The sequence below is a fragment of the Helobdella robusta genome (assembly GCF_000326865.2).
Source record: "Helobdella robusta unplaced genomic scaffold HELROscaffold_19, whole genome shotgun sequence".
NCBI lineage: Eukaryota > Metazoa > Annelida > Clitellata > Rhynchobdellida > Glossiphoniidae > Helobdella > Helobdella robusta.
This window is the reverse complement of record NW_008704034.1, coordinates 2483803-2502458: the sequence shown is the minus strand read 5'-3', so window position 1 is coordinate 2502458 and position 18656 is coordinate 2483803. Positions and strand designations below refer to the sequence as shown.

Below are 18656 nucleotides of genomic sequence, written 5' to 3'. Positions count from 1 at the left end.
GGTTTCATTAATATTAATACTAAATTATTATTTGTTATCTATTACAACAATTGTTTTTTATTATTTATTTATTTATTATTGTTGTTGTTGTTATATGTTTGTTTGTTTATTTATTATTATCGTTATTATTTATCTTTGTTAGACCAATTTCACACTCGTTGCTCTGTAATAGTTTGAATACAGTAATCATTAATTACTTTTTTAATTAATAAATTTATATGTACATTGTACATACACACACATACACTCACACACACACACACACACACACACACACATATATATATATATATATATACACACACACACACATATATATATATATATCCATCCATGTATAAATACGTATATATGTATACGTTGTAATTACTTATTGACCTTTTTCCAGTTTAATTAATTAATTTTTTAAATATAAGACAAACAAAAAGTATATGAACCATAATCGTGAGTGTTTGTTTGTGTGCGTGCGTGTGTATGTGTGTGCGTGTGTTATATTTTTTTCTGTCATTTGTAATTGTTAATAATATTAATTAGTGTTTAACGTTTACAAAATAACAATTATGATTTTATTATTTTCGTATTCTTTGCGTCTGACGTTTTATAAAATAAATAAAAAAAATAAATAGATAGATAAATGATTGAATGAATGAATAAACAAAATGATGAATGAATAGCTAAAGTGGCGTATTATGATCTGTAATATAGTGTACTTAAGACGTACAAAAGTTTATTTGGTTTTTATGATTACTTAAAAGTACTCAGACACGGATTTTAAAGATTTATGATTGTTTAATCTAGGCTTAGGTAGAGACATACTTGTGGGATTATTGTTATTAATATTATAAGGAGTCAAAATGTTCCACCCCACAATATCGGAAGGGGCAAGGGTGGCCCTTAGTAAACTGCTGATTGGTGTCAACGCGTTGTGCTTCGTTGTCGGTTTCATGTTCTGTAGAATCGGTCTGAAGATCCGACCGATAATCACCGACTTTATGAAATTATTTCAGAACAACTTTTTCGACCAGTTATCTATCCTGATGCTGGTTTGCGGTTGCACGCTGATCGTCGGCAGTGTCGTCTGTGTCTATTTCTATCTCTGTGCCATTGTCGTTAACCAGGTGATTTGTTAATTTATATTTTGCATCAATTAAAATCTTAATTAATTGACCAATTGATTGATCACTCAAATTTTAATTGGCAGAGGGTAAAATTTGCCGTTGCGTATTTCGTCTTGAGGATATATATGTTCTTTCAATCGGTTCTCATCGTCGTCGTCATCACCCTCATCATCATTCACAGAAATTCTGTTGCAGATTCTTTTAGAGTTAGGCGTGAATGACTTGTTGTGGTGATGTAGCAAATGTTGATGTTATTATTACTGTTCTTTATTACTGTCTTGTTTTAAATTGTGTCTAACTGTCCAGTTTGATAAGTTACCTAACGTACTGTGTGTTGGTGCTGTTGCATGGGGTAGCAGTACCTTACTAAACTGTGGCCTACACACTTGATGAGATGTTCCTCATCAACCATTAGGCCGGCATGATAGAGGCGATGAAGTTGTACAAATCCAACCCCGAGTACAAGCAGGCCATAGACAGGGTCCAGATTGAATATTCCTGCTGCGGCAGTGACAAGTACTCCGATTGGTTTCAGGTTTCAGTCTGATTTTTATTCCACATTACTTTAAAGGATTGCAAATTTCTTTCTCTCAATGTAACTTAGTGATGAAATTCATTGAAAATTTTCCACTAAGTGTTTAAAATAAATCGAGTTTAAGTTACTACAACCTCCATTTCAGGTAGCATGGATATCAGATGAATTTGTAGATGCGGAACTAACCGAAGTTAAAGAGCATTTGAAGACAGGGGTGTACCTAGCCGACGATGCCCCCTTCAGTTGCTGTGACCCCATGTCTCCGCGACCCTGCATCAATCGGCATGTACATGACAACGATGTCCATCCGTCCTACGACTTCCTCAACGATATTACTCTCTACAAGACGGGATGCAAGTATGCAAGTTTTGCTTTTCTAGATTTATTCTAAAGTCTCATTTCAAAATTAAATGTGGTGAACTTTCCTTTGTACTGTGGTTTTGTTTGAGGATGAATTTTTTCGATCCTTTTTAAACGATTTTAATTTGAACGACAGATTGGCCCTAGAGGTGTTCATAGAAGTGAAATGTTTCTACCCGTTGATAGTGGCTTTCACGTCTTTCCTCATCTTCTACCAGCTGAACTTCGTGTTGGCCTCCTTCCTAGACACGTCCATCACGTTAGCCATACGATCAGGTGACCCAAGAGTGACCACGATTGGATTTTGTTGCACGTGTTGCAGCAACATCACTCACTTCTCGACTGCTGTGGCCGCCTGTCCAACACCTTCCTCTGTGAAGGCTGACTCGTGCAATCCTTTCTACCGACCAAGCCAGTTCGCCATCGAACAGTCTGGGACGTTCGACGTGATGAACAGGGGAAGGAATGCTGGGTCGTCACAACTCTGGGTCGTTGTCGAGAATGAAAGTTCGTCCGGTTTCTCAAACGTGGACGCCGAAAGTCTTAAGGCGATCGATCGACCGAATGTTAAATATGACGCCAACAAAAATGCAGGAAATTCACGTTATGCATTAAATGCTCTTTGCAGTGGCGAGAAGGATGAATTGGAAGCATCTCTTTCAAAAACTTCTGAAGACATTTGTTCAGGTGGCTCTAAGTTCAGTGCAAGATTCATTAAATCAAATCTCAGTGCGATCGTTAAGAAGGTTTCTGACCTATCGGTGAAATTGAAACAGCGATACTTGGGAACCGATGGAGATGCCAGCGAGGAATGCAGGCACTTGATGGCAAATAATTCCTCAGAAGATGAAGACAACGAGAACCTGAACCACTACGCTAATCAAAGCGATTCAGACAATACTTTCGACGAGACTGCTCAAAATTCATCAACAACTTCCTCCAAATCACTCAACAAAAACAATTCCTCATTGAAAAATAAAAACCCTTCCACACGGAACAACAACAACTCCAAAGGCACAGCCAACAAGACCCATACTTCAGCCGAAACATCCAGTGTCAGTCAAACCAGGAGTGAATTGGTGGGTCGAAAGAAAATATTGACCCAACTCTTGCTGGACGCTAACACTGATCCAATGTTTCCATCTGACGCTGATTCTAATGAAGTCAAGTCCATGCCCAAGCTTCAAGGAATGTATTGAGAGAGAGAGAGAGAGAGAGAGAGAGAGAGAGAGAGAGAGAGAGAGAGAGAGAGAGATGTTGGAAAAACTTAAATTAATTTTACTTTTCATTCGTATAAACTACAATATCTTCAATATTGTAGTTTATTCAAAGTTGTTCCTTATGCTTTCAAAACAGTGAGATTTGATTGAAAGTCATGTTTGTGTTAGAATGATGCTTTAAAAATTCACCGTAATGTAGCGATATTTTAAATTTGCAATTGCTGAACACTCATCTTCATCCAGTAATCAGAAGAACAAATTTTAAATTAAAATGATTCAATGTATCCCATTTATAAAATTTAATAAATAACCATTGAAAATAAAACAAAAATAATATCGACTGTAGAAAATTATGTTTATTCTCTTTCTTGACGTTTTATGTTATTGTTGGGACGTCATTCGGTTCACAACAAAACAACATAAACAAATTTGGCGAACATTCTACGATTCCAAGAAGAAGAACAACAACACATGATAATCGGTTACCACCATAATTAATCAACAACAACAACAACAACAAAAAGGTATTTAAATTGAATAACCTAACTAACATTACATCGTTAGAATCTGCACGTTATTGTTGAAGAAAATGAAGTCAAAAGGAACTGTAATTGTGCAATGACAACAAGACAAACAATAGGAAAGAACGTAAAAAACAACAATAACATTGACAACAGCATCAACAAACAACAATAACATTAACAACAGCATCAATAAACAACAACAGCAATAACATTAACAACAGCATCAATAAACAACAACAACAGCAATTACATTAACAACAGCATCAATAAACAACAACAATAACATTAAAAACAGCATCAATAAACAACAATAACAACAACAACAGCAATAACATTAACAACAACATCAATAAACAACAACAACAACAACAGTGATAACATACATCCTCAATAACTTCGTATGCTAACTCGTAATCTCGGCGACGACACGGCAACAACGCAGCACAAATGACCACGATGGCCCAGCAGGCACGTACCGAGATGAAGGTATGGTTATGATGATGATATTGATGAAGGTGGTGGTGATGATGATGATGATGATGATGGTGGGCTGATAGTGATGATTATGTTTGTGACAATGATCATTATGATGATGATGATGATGATGATAATGATTAGGAAAAGGATGGTTATGATAGTGATTGTGATGGTGGTGTTGATGATGATAAAAAAAATTAAAAATACACAGCATCATTATTTTTCTAAATAACAAAAAAAACAAAAAAAAACAAAACAAACTATCGCCATTTCTCCAACGACAGCGGCCTAGTTCGTCGTCTGCACTCCCAACTAACACCACCAAGTTGTCAAAAGTTTGTGTTTTTTAACAGTTAACACACACCCACACAACACACACACACACACATGTACACTCACATTCACATAAAACACACATACGTAGACAGACATACAATGGTTTACACAAACTTACCCGTTCATATAGACACAAACACACACCACACAAGCGACGCAAACACACCTTATTCTCTTTTTATTACACTTTTTTCTTTTACAACGCACACATACACACACCACACATACACACACACACACACACACACACACATGCACATGTACACACACTTCTCATCCAGAACGTAGAAAAAATTTATCCCTATCAACTTCCGGCGGCATTTGCACGGACGCAACTGGAATCCCTTTCCTCCTTGGACATCGATTCTATGCCATATCCGTACAGGTTGACCGGAATAGTGTGCACCATCGGTCAGTTACTTGTTTGTTTGTCTGTCTTTCTGTCTGTCTGTATTTGTTTGTTTGTCTTTCTGTCTGTCTGTATTTGTTTGTCTTTCTGTTTGTATTTGTTTGTTTGTTTGTCTGTTTGTTCGTTTGTGTTGGTCTGTTTGCGCGCGTGTTTTTGTTGTTATTGTATTTGTTGTCGTCGTCGTCTTAATTGTTGTTGCTATGTTGTATTGTCGTTAAATTGTGCAGTTTATGCTTGTTGATTTATCTCTTGACAATTTGATTGATGCAATTGTATGTATTAGCGTTAATTGTTTTATTTTAAATGCAACGTATAAGCGTTTGTTATGAGGGAGAATTAACTTTTAATTAAATTTTATTTATTTAGTGATTTTTAATAATTTTATATTAATTAATTTTTATATTTTATATAATTTTACGTTAATCAATTTTTAATTTATTCACACAACAAATAATTTGAACGGAACGAAGGACCAGCAAGTCAGTCAGTTGAAGTGCTTGAAAAGATGTTTGAAGCCGGGTGCAGTGTGGCTAGGATGAACTTCTCACACGGCTCTAAGGAGGTTCCCCCCTTATTTTAAACTACTTTCATTCTTTCATTTTATGCTTTACATCATTGTTACACACACACATGCACAAACATACACTCACACTTACACACACACACACACACACACACACACACACACACACACAGAACATTGAGGAAGTTTTTTATTTATATTTTTTGCAGTCAGCTATCAGCTACATGTTACTGAACTGATAACTTTTTCAGTTAACCAACCAAACGCTAGTTAACTAAAATCAAAATAACCTACCAACTAACCAAGTGACAAACCAACCAACCAATCAACCAACCAAACAACCACCAACCACACAGTACCACACACAAACGCTGGAAAACGTTAGAGCAGCGGCTTCAAGGTTCTGGCTGCCTATCTGCATTGCCCTTGATACGAAAGGACCTGAGATCAGAACTGGGATTTTGAAGGTTCAACAGACACATTAGTTTACCTGTTGTGAAATAGCACATCATATAACGGTACGATTGGATAGAGATAACATTCATCTAGAGTTGACATATGTTTATAGCAAAAAAAAACTCAAATAAATAATTAAAATAATTTACACACACACGCACACGCGCGCACACACACACACACACACTCACACACACACACACTCACGCACACTTAAGAACGCCATAGAATCGGTAGAACTAGTCACCGGTTCAGTAGTCACGATAACGATTGACGATGCTATGAAGGAAGCCTGCGATGAGAAAACAATTTTTGTGGACTACAAGAACATCGTCAACGTCATGAGTGTTGGCAAGAGTATCCTCATTAATGATGGGGCTATCTCGCTCATTGTTAGAGATAAGGGTTAGCTAGATGGTCTGCTTGTTAGTTAGTTGGATGGTCGGTTTGCTGGTTCGTTGGTCTGTTGGCTGGTTTGTTTGTTTGCTGGTTGGTTGGTGTGTTGGTTAGTTAGTTTTTGTTGGTTGGTCGGTTGGTTTATTGTTTGTTTAGTAAAGGAATATTTGTATAGGATTGAAATTATTAAAAGTTTGTTCATCTGTTGTTTTTTTTATCATTTGTTTTTGTAGTTCCTTTATTTGCCGAATAAGTGTTCTGACATGTTTGCGATTTCACAGTACGTTGCTTTAATTGAAGGGCAATACACAATTTTCCCAGGTCCCTTCTACCTGAAGTGCGAGGTGGAGTACGGCGGCCTGCTCTCCAACAGCAGGGGGGTCAACTTGCCAGGGACGGATGTCGATCTGCCCGCTGTCTCCGAGAAGGACGTCAAGGACATTTTGTTCGGCGTGGATAATGGGGTAAGAGGATGTTTCAAAAGTTTTAAAATTTCGCAAAATTGAAATATACTAATAAGAAAAAGTGAAATTGAAATATACTAAAAAGATTGCAATGAATAAACAATTAGAAAAAATAAAGAAAAAAAAACAGTTTCAGATAGAATAATCTTATTTTTATCATAAAATCTTACTGATATTAGTTAATAAAAGGCACTCGTTCATTTAAAATGAGAAATCTTCCTTCGTACCCACTACTCAGGTGGATGTCATCTTCGCCTCCTTCATTCGCAGCGGGGATGCGGTCCGAAGCATCAGGCAGATACTCGGCGACAAGGGCAAGAAGATTAAAATATTCTCCAAAATTGAAAATCGGGAAGGCGTGAAAAGGTACCTACCTAGGCCTATTTCATGCATTGCCCTATCAATAAATAATTTACAAATTTCAATTTATGAAACTTGTAAAATAATAGAAGTCTTATGAAGTAACTTGAAGCAACATTTTCAAAAAAAAAAAAAAATAAAAAGAAGCTTTTGTTAATTTTATATTTGAGATTCAACGAGATATTAGAGGCATCGGACGGCATAATGATAGCCCGCGGTGATCTGGGCGTGGAAATCCCGCTGGAGAAAGTCTTCCTGGTGCAGAAGATGATCACCGCCCGGACTCTACGGACAGGCAAGCCGATCATCTGTGCCACGCAGGTTGTCACACTCAATCGCTGCATCCTATTTTTCAAAAAAAAACATTTTAAAATATTTATAATCGTTTATTTTCAGTAGAATTTTTACTACTAGGTACATATTTAACCTAGTCTCAAGTCGTTAATCTCACTCTCCCTCTTTTTTTTCTAGATTATAAAAATAACTTTGCAGATGTTGGAGAGCATGATAGAGAACCCTCGTCCTACCAGGGCGGAGACCCTGGATGTTGCCAACGCTGTGATGGACAGTGTCGACTGCATTATGCTCTCTGCCGAAACAGCCAAAGGAAAGTGGCCGATCTTGTGCATCGAGATTCAGTCGAAAGTTAGTCTCGAAGTTTTTTTTATTTATTTCTTTATTTTTTCAAATTTTATATAATAATCAAGACAAACGACAAGTTTATCATTGATATTGCCATTACATTGGCGAAAATTCGATGTTAATTGTGCCGGTTAATGATGACCGTTACAGATAGCAAAAGAAGCTGAATGTGCGTTGTACCACCGGCAGTTGTTTGAGGAATTAAGGATGTTGACTCCGAAACCGACCGACATACCGAGAACAACTGCCGTATCTGCAGTCGAAGCTTCCATCGAATGCATGGCTTCAGCGATTATTGTCCTCACCGTCAGTGGAAGGTCCACCAGTGTTCATATTTTCAGGAAATTTAAGATAATTTATATAACATTTCTGTTAAATCATGTTTAAAATTGATAACATAATTTAAAAAATTGATTAATTTTTGCGTGACAGGAGTGCAGCGATGATATCGAGCTACAGACCTCGCTGCCCCATCATGGCTGTCACCAGGGATGAAACAACGTCCAGGCAGCTCAGACTCTTCAGAGGAGTCATTCCCATCTGGTATAAAGGTGACTATTTAGTTATTTTTAACAGGAGATTTTTAAATTTATCGAATGAATGAATGATTTGTTCATGAGATAAGTTATTTATAATTATCATTCAGTATATTTATTTCATTTCAGTTCTAATTCATAACCACCATAAATTATATAAATATACGTATTAAAATTAAGTATTCTAGCTTAGCTAGAACTAGAAAAACACGAATTAATTTTTAACTTAGTTAATTAAAAAATAAATTTAAGCTCCGAAAGCCAGCCCATTCGAGAAGGATATAGACAACAGATTTCAATACGCATTGAAACTTGGAGAGCAGAAGGGCCTGATAAACATTAACAATTTCGTGGTGGTGGTACATGGTAGCAAGCCTGGTTCCAGCAGCACAGACAGTGTCAGGGTTATACAACATGCCAGAAAATAACATTTTTTTAACTAGTCTCGTTTTTTATATAATCTTGCCTCGATTTTATCTCGCATTTTTGTTAACTTCAAACAATTCAATGATTGAAAAAAATGTCCAAATTAAAATAGTTATAAAAATTAAATTGTGAGCCATAGTTATCAGACACTTGGTTATCTATACATATGTAGAATAAACCTACATTTTAAAACTGTCCTATTCTAGTTATATGGAATAAACTGAATAGGCTGGCGGATGAGAAACAGTAGCATCACTATTTAAAAATGGACTTAAGTTTACTTTCGTTAGAGCATAATTTAAAGTTCCATAACATGGCTTTTCCCCGTTGTTCGAGAGTTTTGTTCGTTTCGCGTCTGTGTTGAATGAAAAGGTTAGCTTATTATTACTATTATTTTTATGATTTTTTGTATTGTTTTATATTTGTTTGTATTGTTCGTATCATTGATCGTTTTGTAATTATAATGATCATTATATTATATTACCAGTTACCTATTAGTATTACTGTACAGTACTATTACCACTACAATATGATATTATATTTTAAAATAAATTGGAATTTGTATATGATAATATGCTATATAAAATTTATTTTATAGCATATAAATATTTATAATATAAATGATAAAAAAGTCATTTATTCATGTTTTTTTGAATTTGTGCAAATTTTTGTTATGTCCTTGGTCCTTCAATTTTTCTTTAGTTTTTTTAATTGTATATATATCTATATGGAATTACAGAATCTATATTGTAGATAGATAAATACATTTATACAACACTAATCAACTGATATTCCATTTTTATTTTAGTATTTGAGTGCTTGGAGGTACATGTTGTAACATATTTTATCTTATTTTTTTTGCAGTTCTTGTTAAAAGAAGCCAATTTATTTTATTTATTTATTTGTTGTGAAGGTCAAATAACATTCTATTCATAAACTTGTTTGTTTTTGTGTGTGTGTGTGTGTAGTTTTGTGTGTATGCTAGTAAGACTGTGTGTTGTAAATAAATCTTTTAACATGACAACCCTTCAGAAATCATCTTTTTTTAAATGATCTGCATTGCAATATTAAGTTTCATAATGAAATTTCAATAAAGTATCATTCATTTATTTTTGTCTATTTATTCAGAGTTAGTAATAATAAAATGCTCAAATAAACAACCGAACATTCAAACAAACATACCAAAAAACATACATACAAACAAAATAAACAGTAAAGGATATGCAAACACACAAATAAATAAATAAACAGACAAACAAACGGACAAACAAACCGAGAAACATAAAGACAAAGAGAGAAACAGAAAGACAAATGAACAATCAGATATACAAAACAAACAAAAGATTAATAAATTAAGCCTATCTTTCTTATTGTGTCTGTACTTTTTACTTAATTTGTCCTCAAGTTGGGTTCTGAAGTACATACATACATTCAAACATATATACATACCAATATCATACATACATACATACACATACATACATTAATTAACATACATACATACATACACACATACATACGTACGAACATACAAACAAACAAATCCAACAAACAAACACACGTACACACGTTCATACATACATGCATACATACATACAAAAACATACATGCAAACACACACACATGTATCTTGATCATCTCTTGATCTTTGGAATGCTAAAGTTTCTTTATCTATTGAGTGATAGTTTATATATATATATATATATATATATATATATATATATATATATATATATATGTATATATTCATACAAGTATACATGCATGTATAGATACATATTCACACATATATTCATTCATTCATTCATTCATACATACATATATATTTCTAATGGTTAGTTGGTTAGTTTTCTTCATTATGTCTTTGTATGTAGGTGTGTGTGTGTGTTGTGTATGTTATGTGTGTGTGTGTGTTGTGTGTGTGTGTGTGTGTGTGTGTGTGTGTGTGTGTGTGTGTGTGTGTGTGTGTGTGTGTGTGTGTGTGTGTGTGTGTGTGTGTGTGTGTGTGTGTGTGTGTGTGTGTAATGATAATGATGAAGTTGTAAAATGAGTAAATATGAAAATATGATGGAGAGTATTATTTTGTCTACTGCTGAAGCTTTATTATGTTAATAAAATTGTACAACAGGTGTTTATCTAGGTTGAAATCACTAGTCGTTGGTTTGTTCATCCGTTTATTAGTTCGTTCGTTTGTTGTTCATTCGTTCGTTCTTTCGTTCGTTCGTTGTTGTTTCTGTTTAATGACGCAAACATTATTCATCATAGAATGTATTTCTCTCCAAGAGTTTGTAAATAACACTTCGCAACACTTTCATTTCACAGAAGAAGCAATTGAAGAGAAGCAAATCTTCTTCTTCTTTTGTTTTTCTTTCTATTGTTTTTCTTATTATTTGTAGTTTGCAGTAGTAATAGGATTAAATATTTTTTTCCTGTGATAGAGAATAATAAAAAATTTTTACATCGGCAAAAAAAGTTTTGTTTTTTCATTTTTCATGTTTTCTCTCCAATTTCTTCTATTCTTGCTCGGTACATGAATGAAAATTAAAAAAAAATAATAATTTCAAATCGTAATTTATAAAATATTAAAAATTTAAAAACAGAATAATAAAAATAATAATACGAAAAAGAAAAAATATTTTTTCCACTGAATCCCTAAAAAATTGCATTTATTTAATGGCACTCAGTGCATTCTATTTAGGCTTCAAAAGCTTTCACATCTAATTTTTTTTTCTCTTGTCATTTAAAATTATTTTCACAACGAAATTATTTATTATTATTATTCTTTTTTTTATTTTTTTTTCCATTGTTGCTGTTCGTGTTGTCTAGGGGGTTTTTGGAATTTTATTTAAAGGTATGGATTTTTCCTGTACTCATAACATGGGGTTTCGCTTTTATTAAGGGATCAATATTTTTGTGGGTATGAACTTTTTTTTTCTTTTTACTATGTCATATTTGGAAACGTTCGTCACACACGTGTGTACGTTTGCGTACTTGGCGAATTTTTTATGTTTTTTCAACAGAAATCACAAAAAAACCATCAACAACAAAATCGCTAATGACATCAACAACATCATCAATAACATCAACATTTACATCAACATTTACATCAACAGTTACATTAACAGTTACATCAACAGTTACATCAACAGTTACATCAACAGTTACATCAACAGTTACATCAACAGTTACATCAACAGTTACGTCAACAGTTACATCAACAGTTACAGCAATAGTTACATCAACAGTTACATCAACAGTTACATTAACAGTTACGTCAACAGTTACATCAACAGTTACAGCAATAGTTACATCAACAGTTACATCAACAGTTACATCAACAGTTACATCAACATCAACACTTACGTCAACAACAAAACATCGGTTCCTTTTCAGGAATGCAGCAGACATACTAACAAACAATCCTATTTACTTTCCTACCATTTTTTATCTTTTATTTTTTTTCCTCCATTCAAAACAAAAAACAAACATAAAAACATTTTTTAACGATGTAGCCATTATTTGCATTAGGAAGTTTTTGTGTTTGTGTGTGTGTGTGTGTGTGTGTGTGTGTGTGGTATTGTTTGTGTGGTTATTTGTGTGTGTGTATGTATGTATGTATGTATGTATGTATGTATGTATGTATGTATGTATGTATGTATGTATGTATGTATGTTTAAAAATGTATGTATGAACCCGTTTTGATGAACAAGCCATGGTTAGGCTTTGTTTGTTTGTTGGATTTGTTTGTTTGTATGTACGTACGTATGTATGTATGTATGTATGTATGTATGTATGTATGTATGTATGTATGTATGTATGTATGTATGTATGTATGTATGTATGTATGTATGTATGTATGTATGTATGTATGTATGTATGTATGTATGTATGTATGTATGTATGTATGTATGTATGTATGTATGGGCCAGTAAATTCATTTTTTTGTAACCGTGTTTCATCATCTGAAATCATTTCAACCACAAAACTTTTCAAACCCAAGACGTCGAGTGGTTACGATGAAATATCAACAAAAATAGTAATATCAACAATTAAATCAACAGCAACAATTCTTGAATATTTAATCAACTTATCATTTGACAAGGGCATCTTTCCTAAGTGCTTCAAGACATCCAAAGTTGTTCCAATTGCAAAAGAAAGAGGTAACTCAGAGGTTAAAAACTTTCGACCTATATCTTTGTTGCCTGTTTTTTCGAAGATTATTGAAAAATTGATGCACAGTCGTTTGCTCAAATTTTTTGAAAAAAAATAACATTCTTTCTAACCATCAATTTGGTTTTCGAAAAAACCACTCAACTGAAATGGCAATACTGGAACTGATTCAAAAAATTGGAGTCGCAAGTGAAAAGAAAAATTATGTAATTGGAATATGTCTCGATCTGTCAAAAGCTTTTGATTGTATTGACCATTCGATTTTATTACACAAACTTCATCACTATGGTATAAGAGACTCCAGTTTGACTTGGTTTCGTAGCTACCTTTCATCAAGATATCAATTCGTTACTTGGAACAATAAAAATTCAAGTAAATTGATCAACAAAATAGGCGTTCCGCAGGGCAGCATTTTGGGACCATTGTTATTCATAGTGTTTGTGAACGATCTACCGATGGCCTCGAAATTTTTTAATTATGTTTGTTTTGCTGACGATACAAATGTGTTCAGCAAAGGAAAAGATATTAACATGCTCATCAAATATACAGAAGAAGAAATTAAACATGTTAATTCTTGGTTCTCACTAAATAAACTTACTTTAAATAGTTCTAAAACGCAAATGATAATCTTTGGACCAACTCAATATTTAAACTACAAAGAACCTTATAAAATTAAAATAAATAATATTGATATCTATGAAAATAAAACAGTTAAATTTCTGGGCGTTCATCTAGATCAAAAGTTAACGTTCCGTGATCACGTTAATAGTGTTGCAAACAAACTTGCCAAATCAACTGGTCTGATGAACAAGGTGAAATTCTACCTCACAAAAAAGTGTCTGAATTTGTTGTATCACTCACTTTTTATGCCACACGTGATTTATTGCAACATTGTCTGGGCTGGCACGTCTCCTTCAGTCACGGATCCGGTTAAACTTATGATGAAAAGGGCCGTCAGAACCATCACCATGTCAACGATGAGGTCTCATACCAAGGAGTTATTTACGACAACCAATAATCTTAATTTTAATCAATTGAATATTTATCGTACTTTGATTTTTGTGTATAAGAAGCTTAACAATCAATTGCCTAATACGTTTGCTAATTATTTTAAACGTGCTAATAGTCATAGGATGTCTAATTATTTGCAATCGAATAAATCAAAAACTAACATTTTACATTCGCATGTAATCTGTGAGGGTCCTAGGACCTGGAATAACCTTATTAAGAATGTTTTCCAATATAAGGCGAAATCGGCTACTGATTTTTAAAAAAAAGTTAAATCGTTTTTAACAATTAACAATTATTAAAATTATTATCCTTATTAATAATGTAGCGATGTTTGTAAAATCACTGAACATTTAATAAATTATATAAGAAATGTATTTACATCATGAAATTTATGTTCTCTATCTATAAACAATTTCTGTTGATATTTTTAATGCGATTATAATTACCTATGAAACATTATTTTTTAGTTAACTACCTTTTGTTTTATTATCTGTTATTAACATACTAACAACTAACAATATTTGATATTAACCTACTAACAACTAACATACTAACAACTAACAATATTTGATATTAATCACAAAACTCTGAACATATTTGTCTAGGTGGCTGTGCTAGATGAGCCCGTTAGGGGCTCGGTCACATTCATCCTGTCTCTTATTTATTATCTTTAATTTTGAGGAGCAAACACAATTTCGTTTCGTTTTGTTTCGTTTCGTTTCGTATGTATGTATGTATGTATGTATGTATGTATGTATGTAGGTATGTATGAGTGTGTTCTTGTGTATTTATGGATTGTTTTATGGTCTGTCTATATCTTTATGTATGTTCATTTGATTGAATATCAAAGTGTATGTATGTGTTTATATGTTTATATGTATATGTATGTATGTATGTTTATGCACGTGTAAGTGTATGTATATGTTGTGTACTACATATGTATGTATGTATGTATGTATGTATGTATGTATGTATGTATGTATGTTTGCATTACCATCTCAGCGTGGGCTTCTGCCTATATGTATGTATGTATGGATGTGTGTGTTTACGTTTGTACTTGTACGTGTGTCTGTATGTATATGTCACTTAGTATGTATATGTATGTATGTATGTGTATGCTAAAGTATGTGTGCATGTGTATTATGTGTAATGGGATTGTTTATTGCTCTTTGCTGGGAAGGATTTTTGATAAGGACTTACTTACATTTCGTTTGCTGAAAAAAATGCCTTGATTTACGGGACACAAAACAAAACAATAGCAATAACATCAACAACAATAATAATAATATTAATAATAAACATTAATAATGGTATTAATAATAAGCTATAATAATAGTTATTATTATGAAAAATAAAAGTTATTATTATTATTATTATTTTCATTAGTTTTGGATATCACTATGAGGCGATTGTATAACTACGACTTTACTTTATTGCACCGCTACAAAAAATATAAAAATAGCAATAATGATAGCAACAACAACAACAACAACAACAATAATAATAATAATAATAATAATAATAATAATAATAATAATAATATGTAATAATAATAGTAATATGTAATAATAAAATTAATGGGTTGTTGTTGTTGTTTCTTTTTTCTATCCTAACCTTTGCAATTGTGCTGTTAACTTATTAATGACTTTTTGCGTTACTCGAACGTTTGTGTGTGTGTTTGCGTGTGTGTGTGTGTGTCTATGCATGTATGTGTGTGTGTGTGTCTATGTATGTATGTGTGTGTGTATGGTGTGTATGTATGTATGGATGTGTATGTGTATGTTAGTATGTATGTGTGTGTGTGTGAGTGTGTTTGTGTGTATGCATGTGTGTATGTAGACATGTGGTTATTATACAAAAAAGAAACTGATTAAATAATTCTAAACGAATAAGCAGTTAAGCACTTAAATAATTTAACAATTTATAAAATGTTTTTCTAATTTACTTCACTTTCTCGCAGTGTTTAAACACAGCCCGCACACGCACACACAGACACACACAGACAGAGACACACACACAAGCGCGCAAACATGTACTTTGACGTTTTGGATGCTTTCGAAATCATTTAAATATTTTCAATCAACCATTCAAAAAATTTAAAATTTTTTTTATTAGTAACTTCAAAAGATTGATGTGCGAGCACACACACACACACGCACGCAGGCAAGTAAACATACATTCACACACACAGACACACACACACACGCACGCATACAAGTAAACATACATACACACACATGCATGTTACCGTTATAAGCTTCAATTATTTGTTATTTGCATGCATTGTATTGTGTGATTGAGTTTTCTGCGAAAAATATGATATTTTGATACTATAACTATTACGAATTAAAATAACAAACACGCACACACACGCACACACACACACACAACACATACACAAACTTAAACAAACACACGCATACACGTGATTGTAGTAGACACACAAACATTATTTATGTTATGTTAGAATGTTACCATCGGCGTTCATTCAGTCTGATCAGATGCGTCACGCATTTACACAGAAATACACACACACACAAACACAGACAAACACACACACACATACACACACACAAACAAACACACGCATACAAATACAAAAGTCACCTGCCATATTGATTGTTTTACAAATGAATCATGTTATTAATATTAAGGTCAACGTTTTTAGCGGTTAGCCATAAAGTACATTGTTAGATTATGTTTATGTATATTATACACTCGGAATCCACACGTTACACACACAGACACACGCACACACACACACAAACACAGTGTCTTGGGATTTTCATTATACAAATCTTGCCGTGCATATTTGAAAAGTTTTTTCTCATCATCATTATTGTAACTATTTTCATGGGCACAACATACACACTAGCTGTTTGTTTGTTTGTTTGTGTGTGTGTGTGTGTGTGTATGTATGTGTGTATATGTGTCTGTCTGTGTGTGTGCGTGCTTGTATGCGTGTGTATTTCTGTTTCTTATTTAGGTTTTTAAGTTTCTACTGATTGCTATGATTATCAACATTCCTCGCTGCAATGAATTGATAGCTAGAATTCGACCTAATACATCAGAGTATTTTTATTTAGGAAGAATTAAAAAGAAAATGTAATAATGCTAACATTAAAAGTACTAAACAACAAGAGAAAATGATGAAAAATGTGATTGGAAAATGAGTCGAATATGTTCTGTGTTGTTTATTAGATTTCTGTTTATTAGTTCTTTGTTGTTTCATTACTTTGTTTTAGTATGAAACTCTGTCATTTTGTAATAATTTTTTTCTCTAGGTAATTTTTTTACACACAAATAAAATATTTTTCCGTTTTTGATTTAACGCACAGGTTCCTAAACTTAGAAATAAATAAATAAATAGCTCGGGTTGTATGATATTACCTCAATAAAAAATAATTTTTTTACATTTTTGTGCTTTTTATGGCATAATTTATGTTATTTAGTTGCTTATTTAACGGTCATGTTTCGTATTTTTTATACCAATTTGGTTTTTTATATGCATGGAGGGGAGCATGTGTGCGTGCGATCAATAACATCGCCAGTGGAGGAGCATGGATATGAAAAACTGCAGCTATCCTAATAAAAAGAGGGCGTTTTTTGGTTGTTTTTTATTGGTTGTTTTGTATGTTTTTGTTGATTGTTTTGTTGTTTTTTTAAAAAGTTTGTTGTTTTTGGTTTGGTTTTTTTTCTAGACTGATGTATTTAGAGGATAAAAAAAAGTAATTGCACGTTTAAATTTTTTAAATTGAAAAAAAGGAAGATGGATTGAAAGAGAAAAAAGTAAATAAAGAAACAATTTTTTCTTTGCAGATGTTTGCAAGAAAAAATTTTTTTTTCTGCCAAAGAAAATGTAAAATGTGTTTTTAATTGTTTTTTGTTTAGTTTTTTTTTTCAAAATGTTTCTAGAAAGGCAGTTAAATTTTTTTCAAAATATAAATTCAATATTTAATTACATCGCCTTTATACTTACTAGACTTTCCTTAGAATAACAAAAAACGCTGCCCATAATAATTTTTTTTCCTTCAGTTCTTTTAATTAAATTTTTGATTTTTCTCTCCGCCATGTCTTAATGGAAATTGTTTTATTTGCGTTTTTTTAATGTTTTTTTTATCTTTCTATCTTTTTTTCAATTATTTTTTCATTATTTTGGGTGTAAATATATGACTGCATGCCTGTTTTTTCACTTATTCGTCCGAGTGTTCTTTCCTCCTTTTGCTTATTCATTTGTTCTTTCATGCAATCGTTCATTCAATCATTCATTCTTGCACTCCTTCACTCTGTCATTCATTTACGCACTCACGAAGTCCGTAATTCATTCACTCATTGGTTTAATCATTCATTCAGTTGTTTCTCTCTCTTAAGTTGCGCGAGTATTTATAAAAGGTGTTGCTACTTTATTAGAATGAAAAAATTGGATTTTTAATAGTTTTAATTTTACGACAGTAAGAGAAAGAGAGAGAAAAAAATAGAGAGAGAGAGAGAGAGAGAGAGAGAGAGAGAGAGAGAAATTGAAGAGAGAGTGAGAGAGAGAGAGAGATACAATTAAGGCTTGAGTTGCGTGTCTGTTCATGCAATCAATTTATTTCCTCTCACTCTTTTTTCTAATTTTTTTCTCATTTTGTTTTTTCTTCATTTAGAAAATTTTTCAAAAATTTTTCAAATTAAAATTTTTTCATCGAAGCAA

The 18656-nt window shown here is 32.8% G+C and overlaps 2 protein-coding genes across 2 annotated transcripts; both read left to right on the top strand.

The window, feature by feature from the left end:
- Positions 1–854: 854 nt before the first annotated feature.
- HELRODRAFT_171017 (hypothetical protein) lies at positions 855–3212 on the top strand (the record flags this gene model as incomplete). The annotated part of the gene is made up of 4 exons (XM_009016829.1): positions 855–1118; positions 1534–1653; positions 1799–2010; positions 2150–3212. The coding sequence occupies 4 exons, from the start codon at positions 855–857 to the stop codon at positions 3210–3212; spliced, it is 1659 nt and encodes a 552-aa protein (XP_009015077.1).
- Positions 3213–4382: 1170 nt separating this feature from the next.
- Positions 4383–8784, top strand: HELRODRAFT_156810 (hypothetical protein; the record flags this gene model as incomplete). The annotated part of the gene is made up of 12 exons (XM_009016828.1): positions 4383–4406; positions 4852–4981; positions 5450–5541; positions 5859–5969; positions 6246–6363; positions 6676–6818; positions 7057–7184; positions 7349–7499; positions 7671–7823; positions 7971–8137; positions 8253–8371; positions 8609–8784. 12 exons carry the CDS (start codon positions 4383–4385, stop codon positions 8782–8784), a joined length of 1512 nt encoding a protein of 503 aa, XP_009015076.1.
- Positions 8785–18656: the final 9872 nt, after the last annotated feature.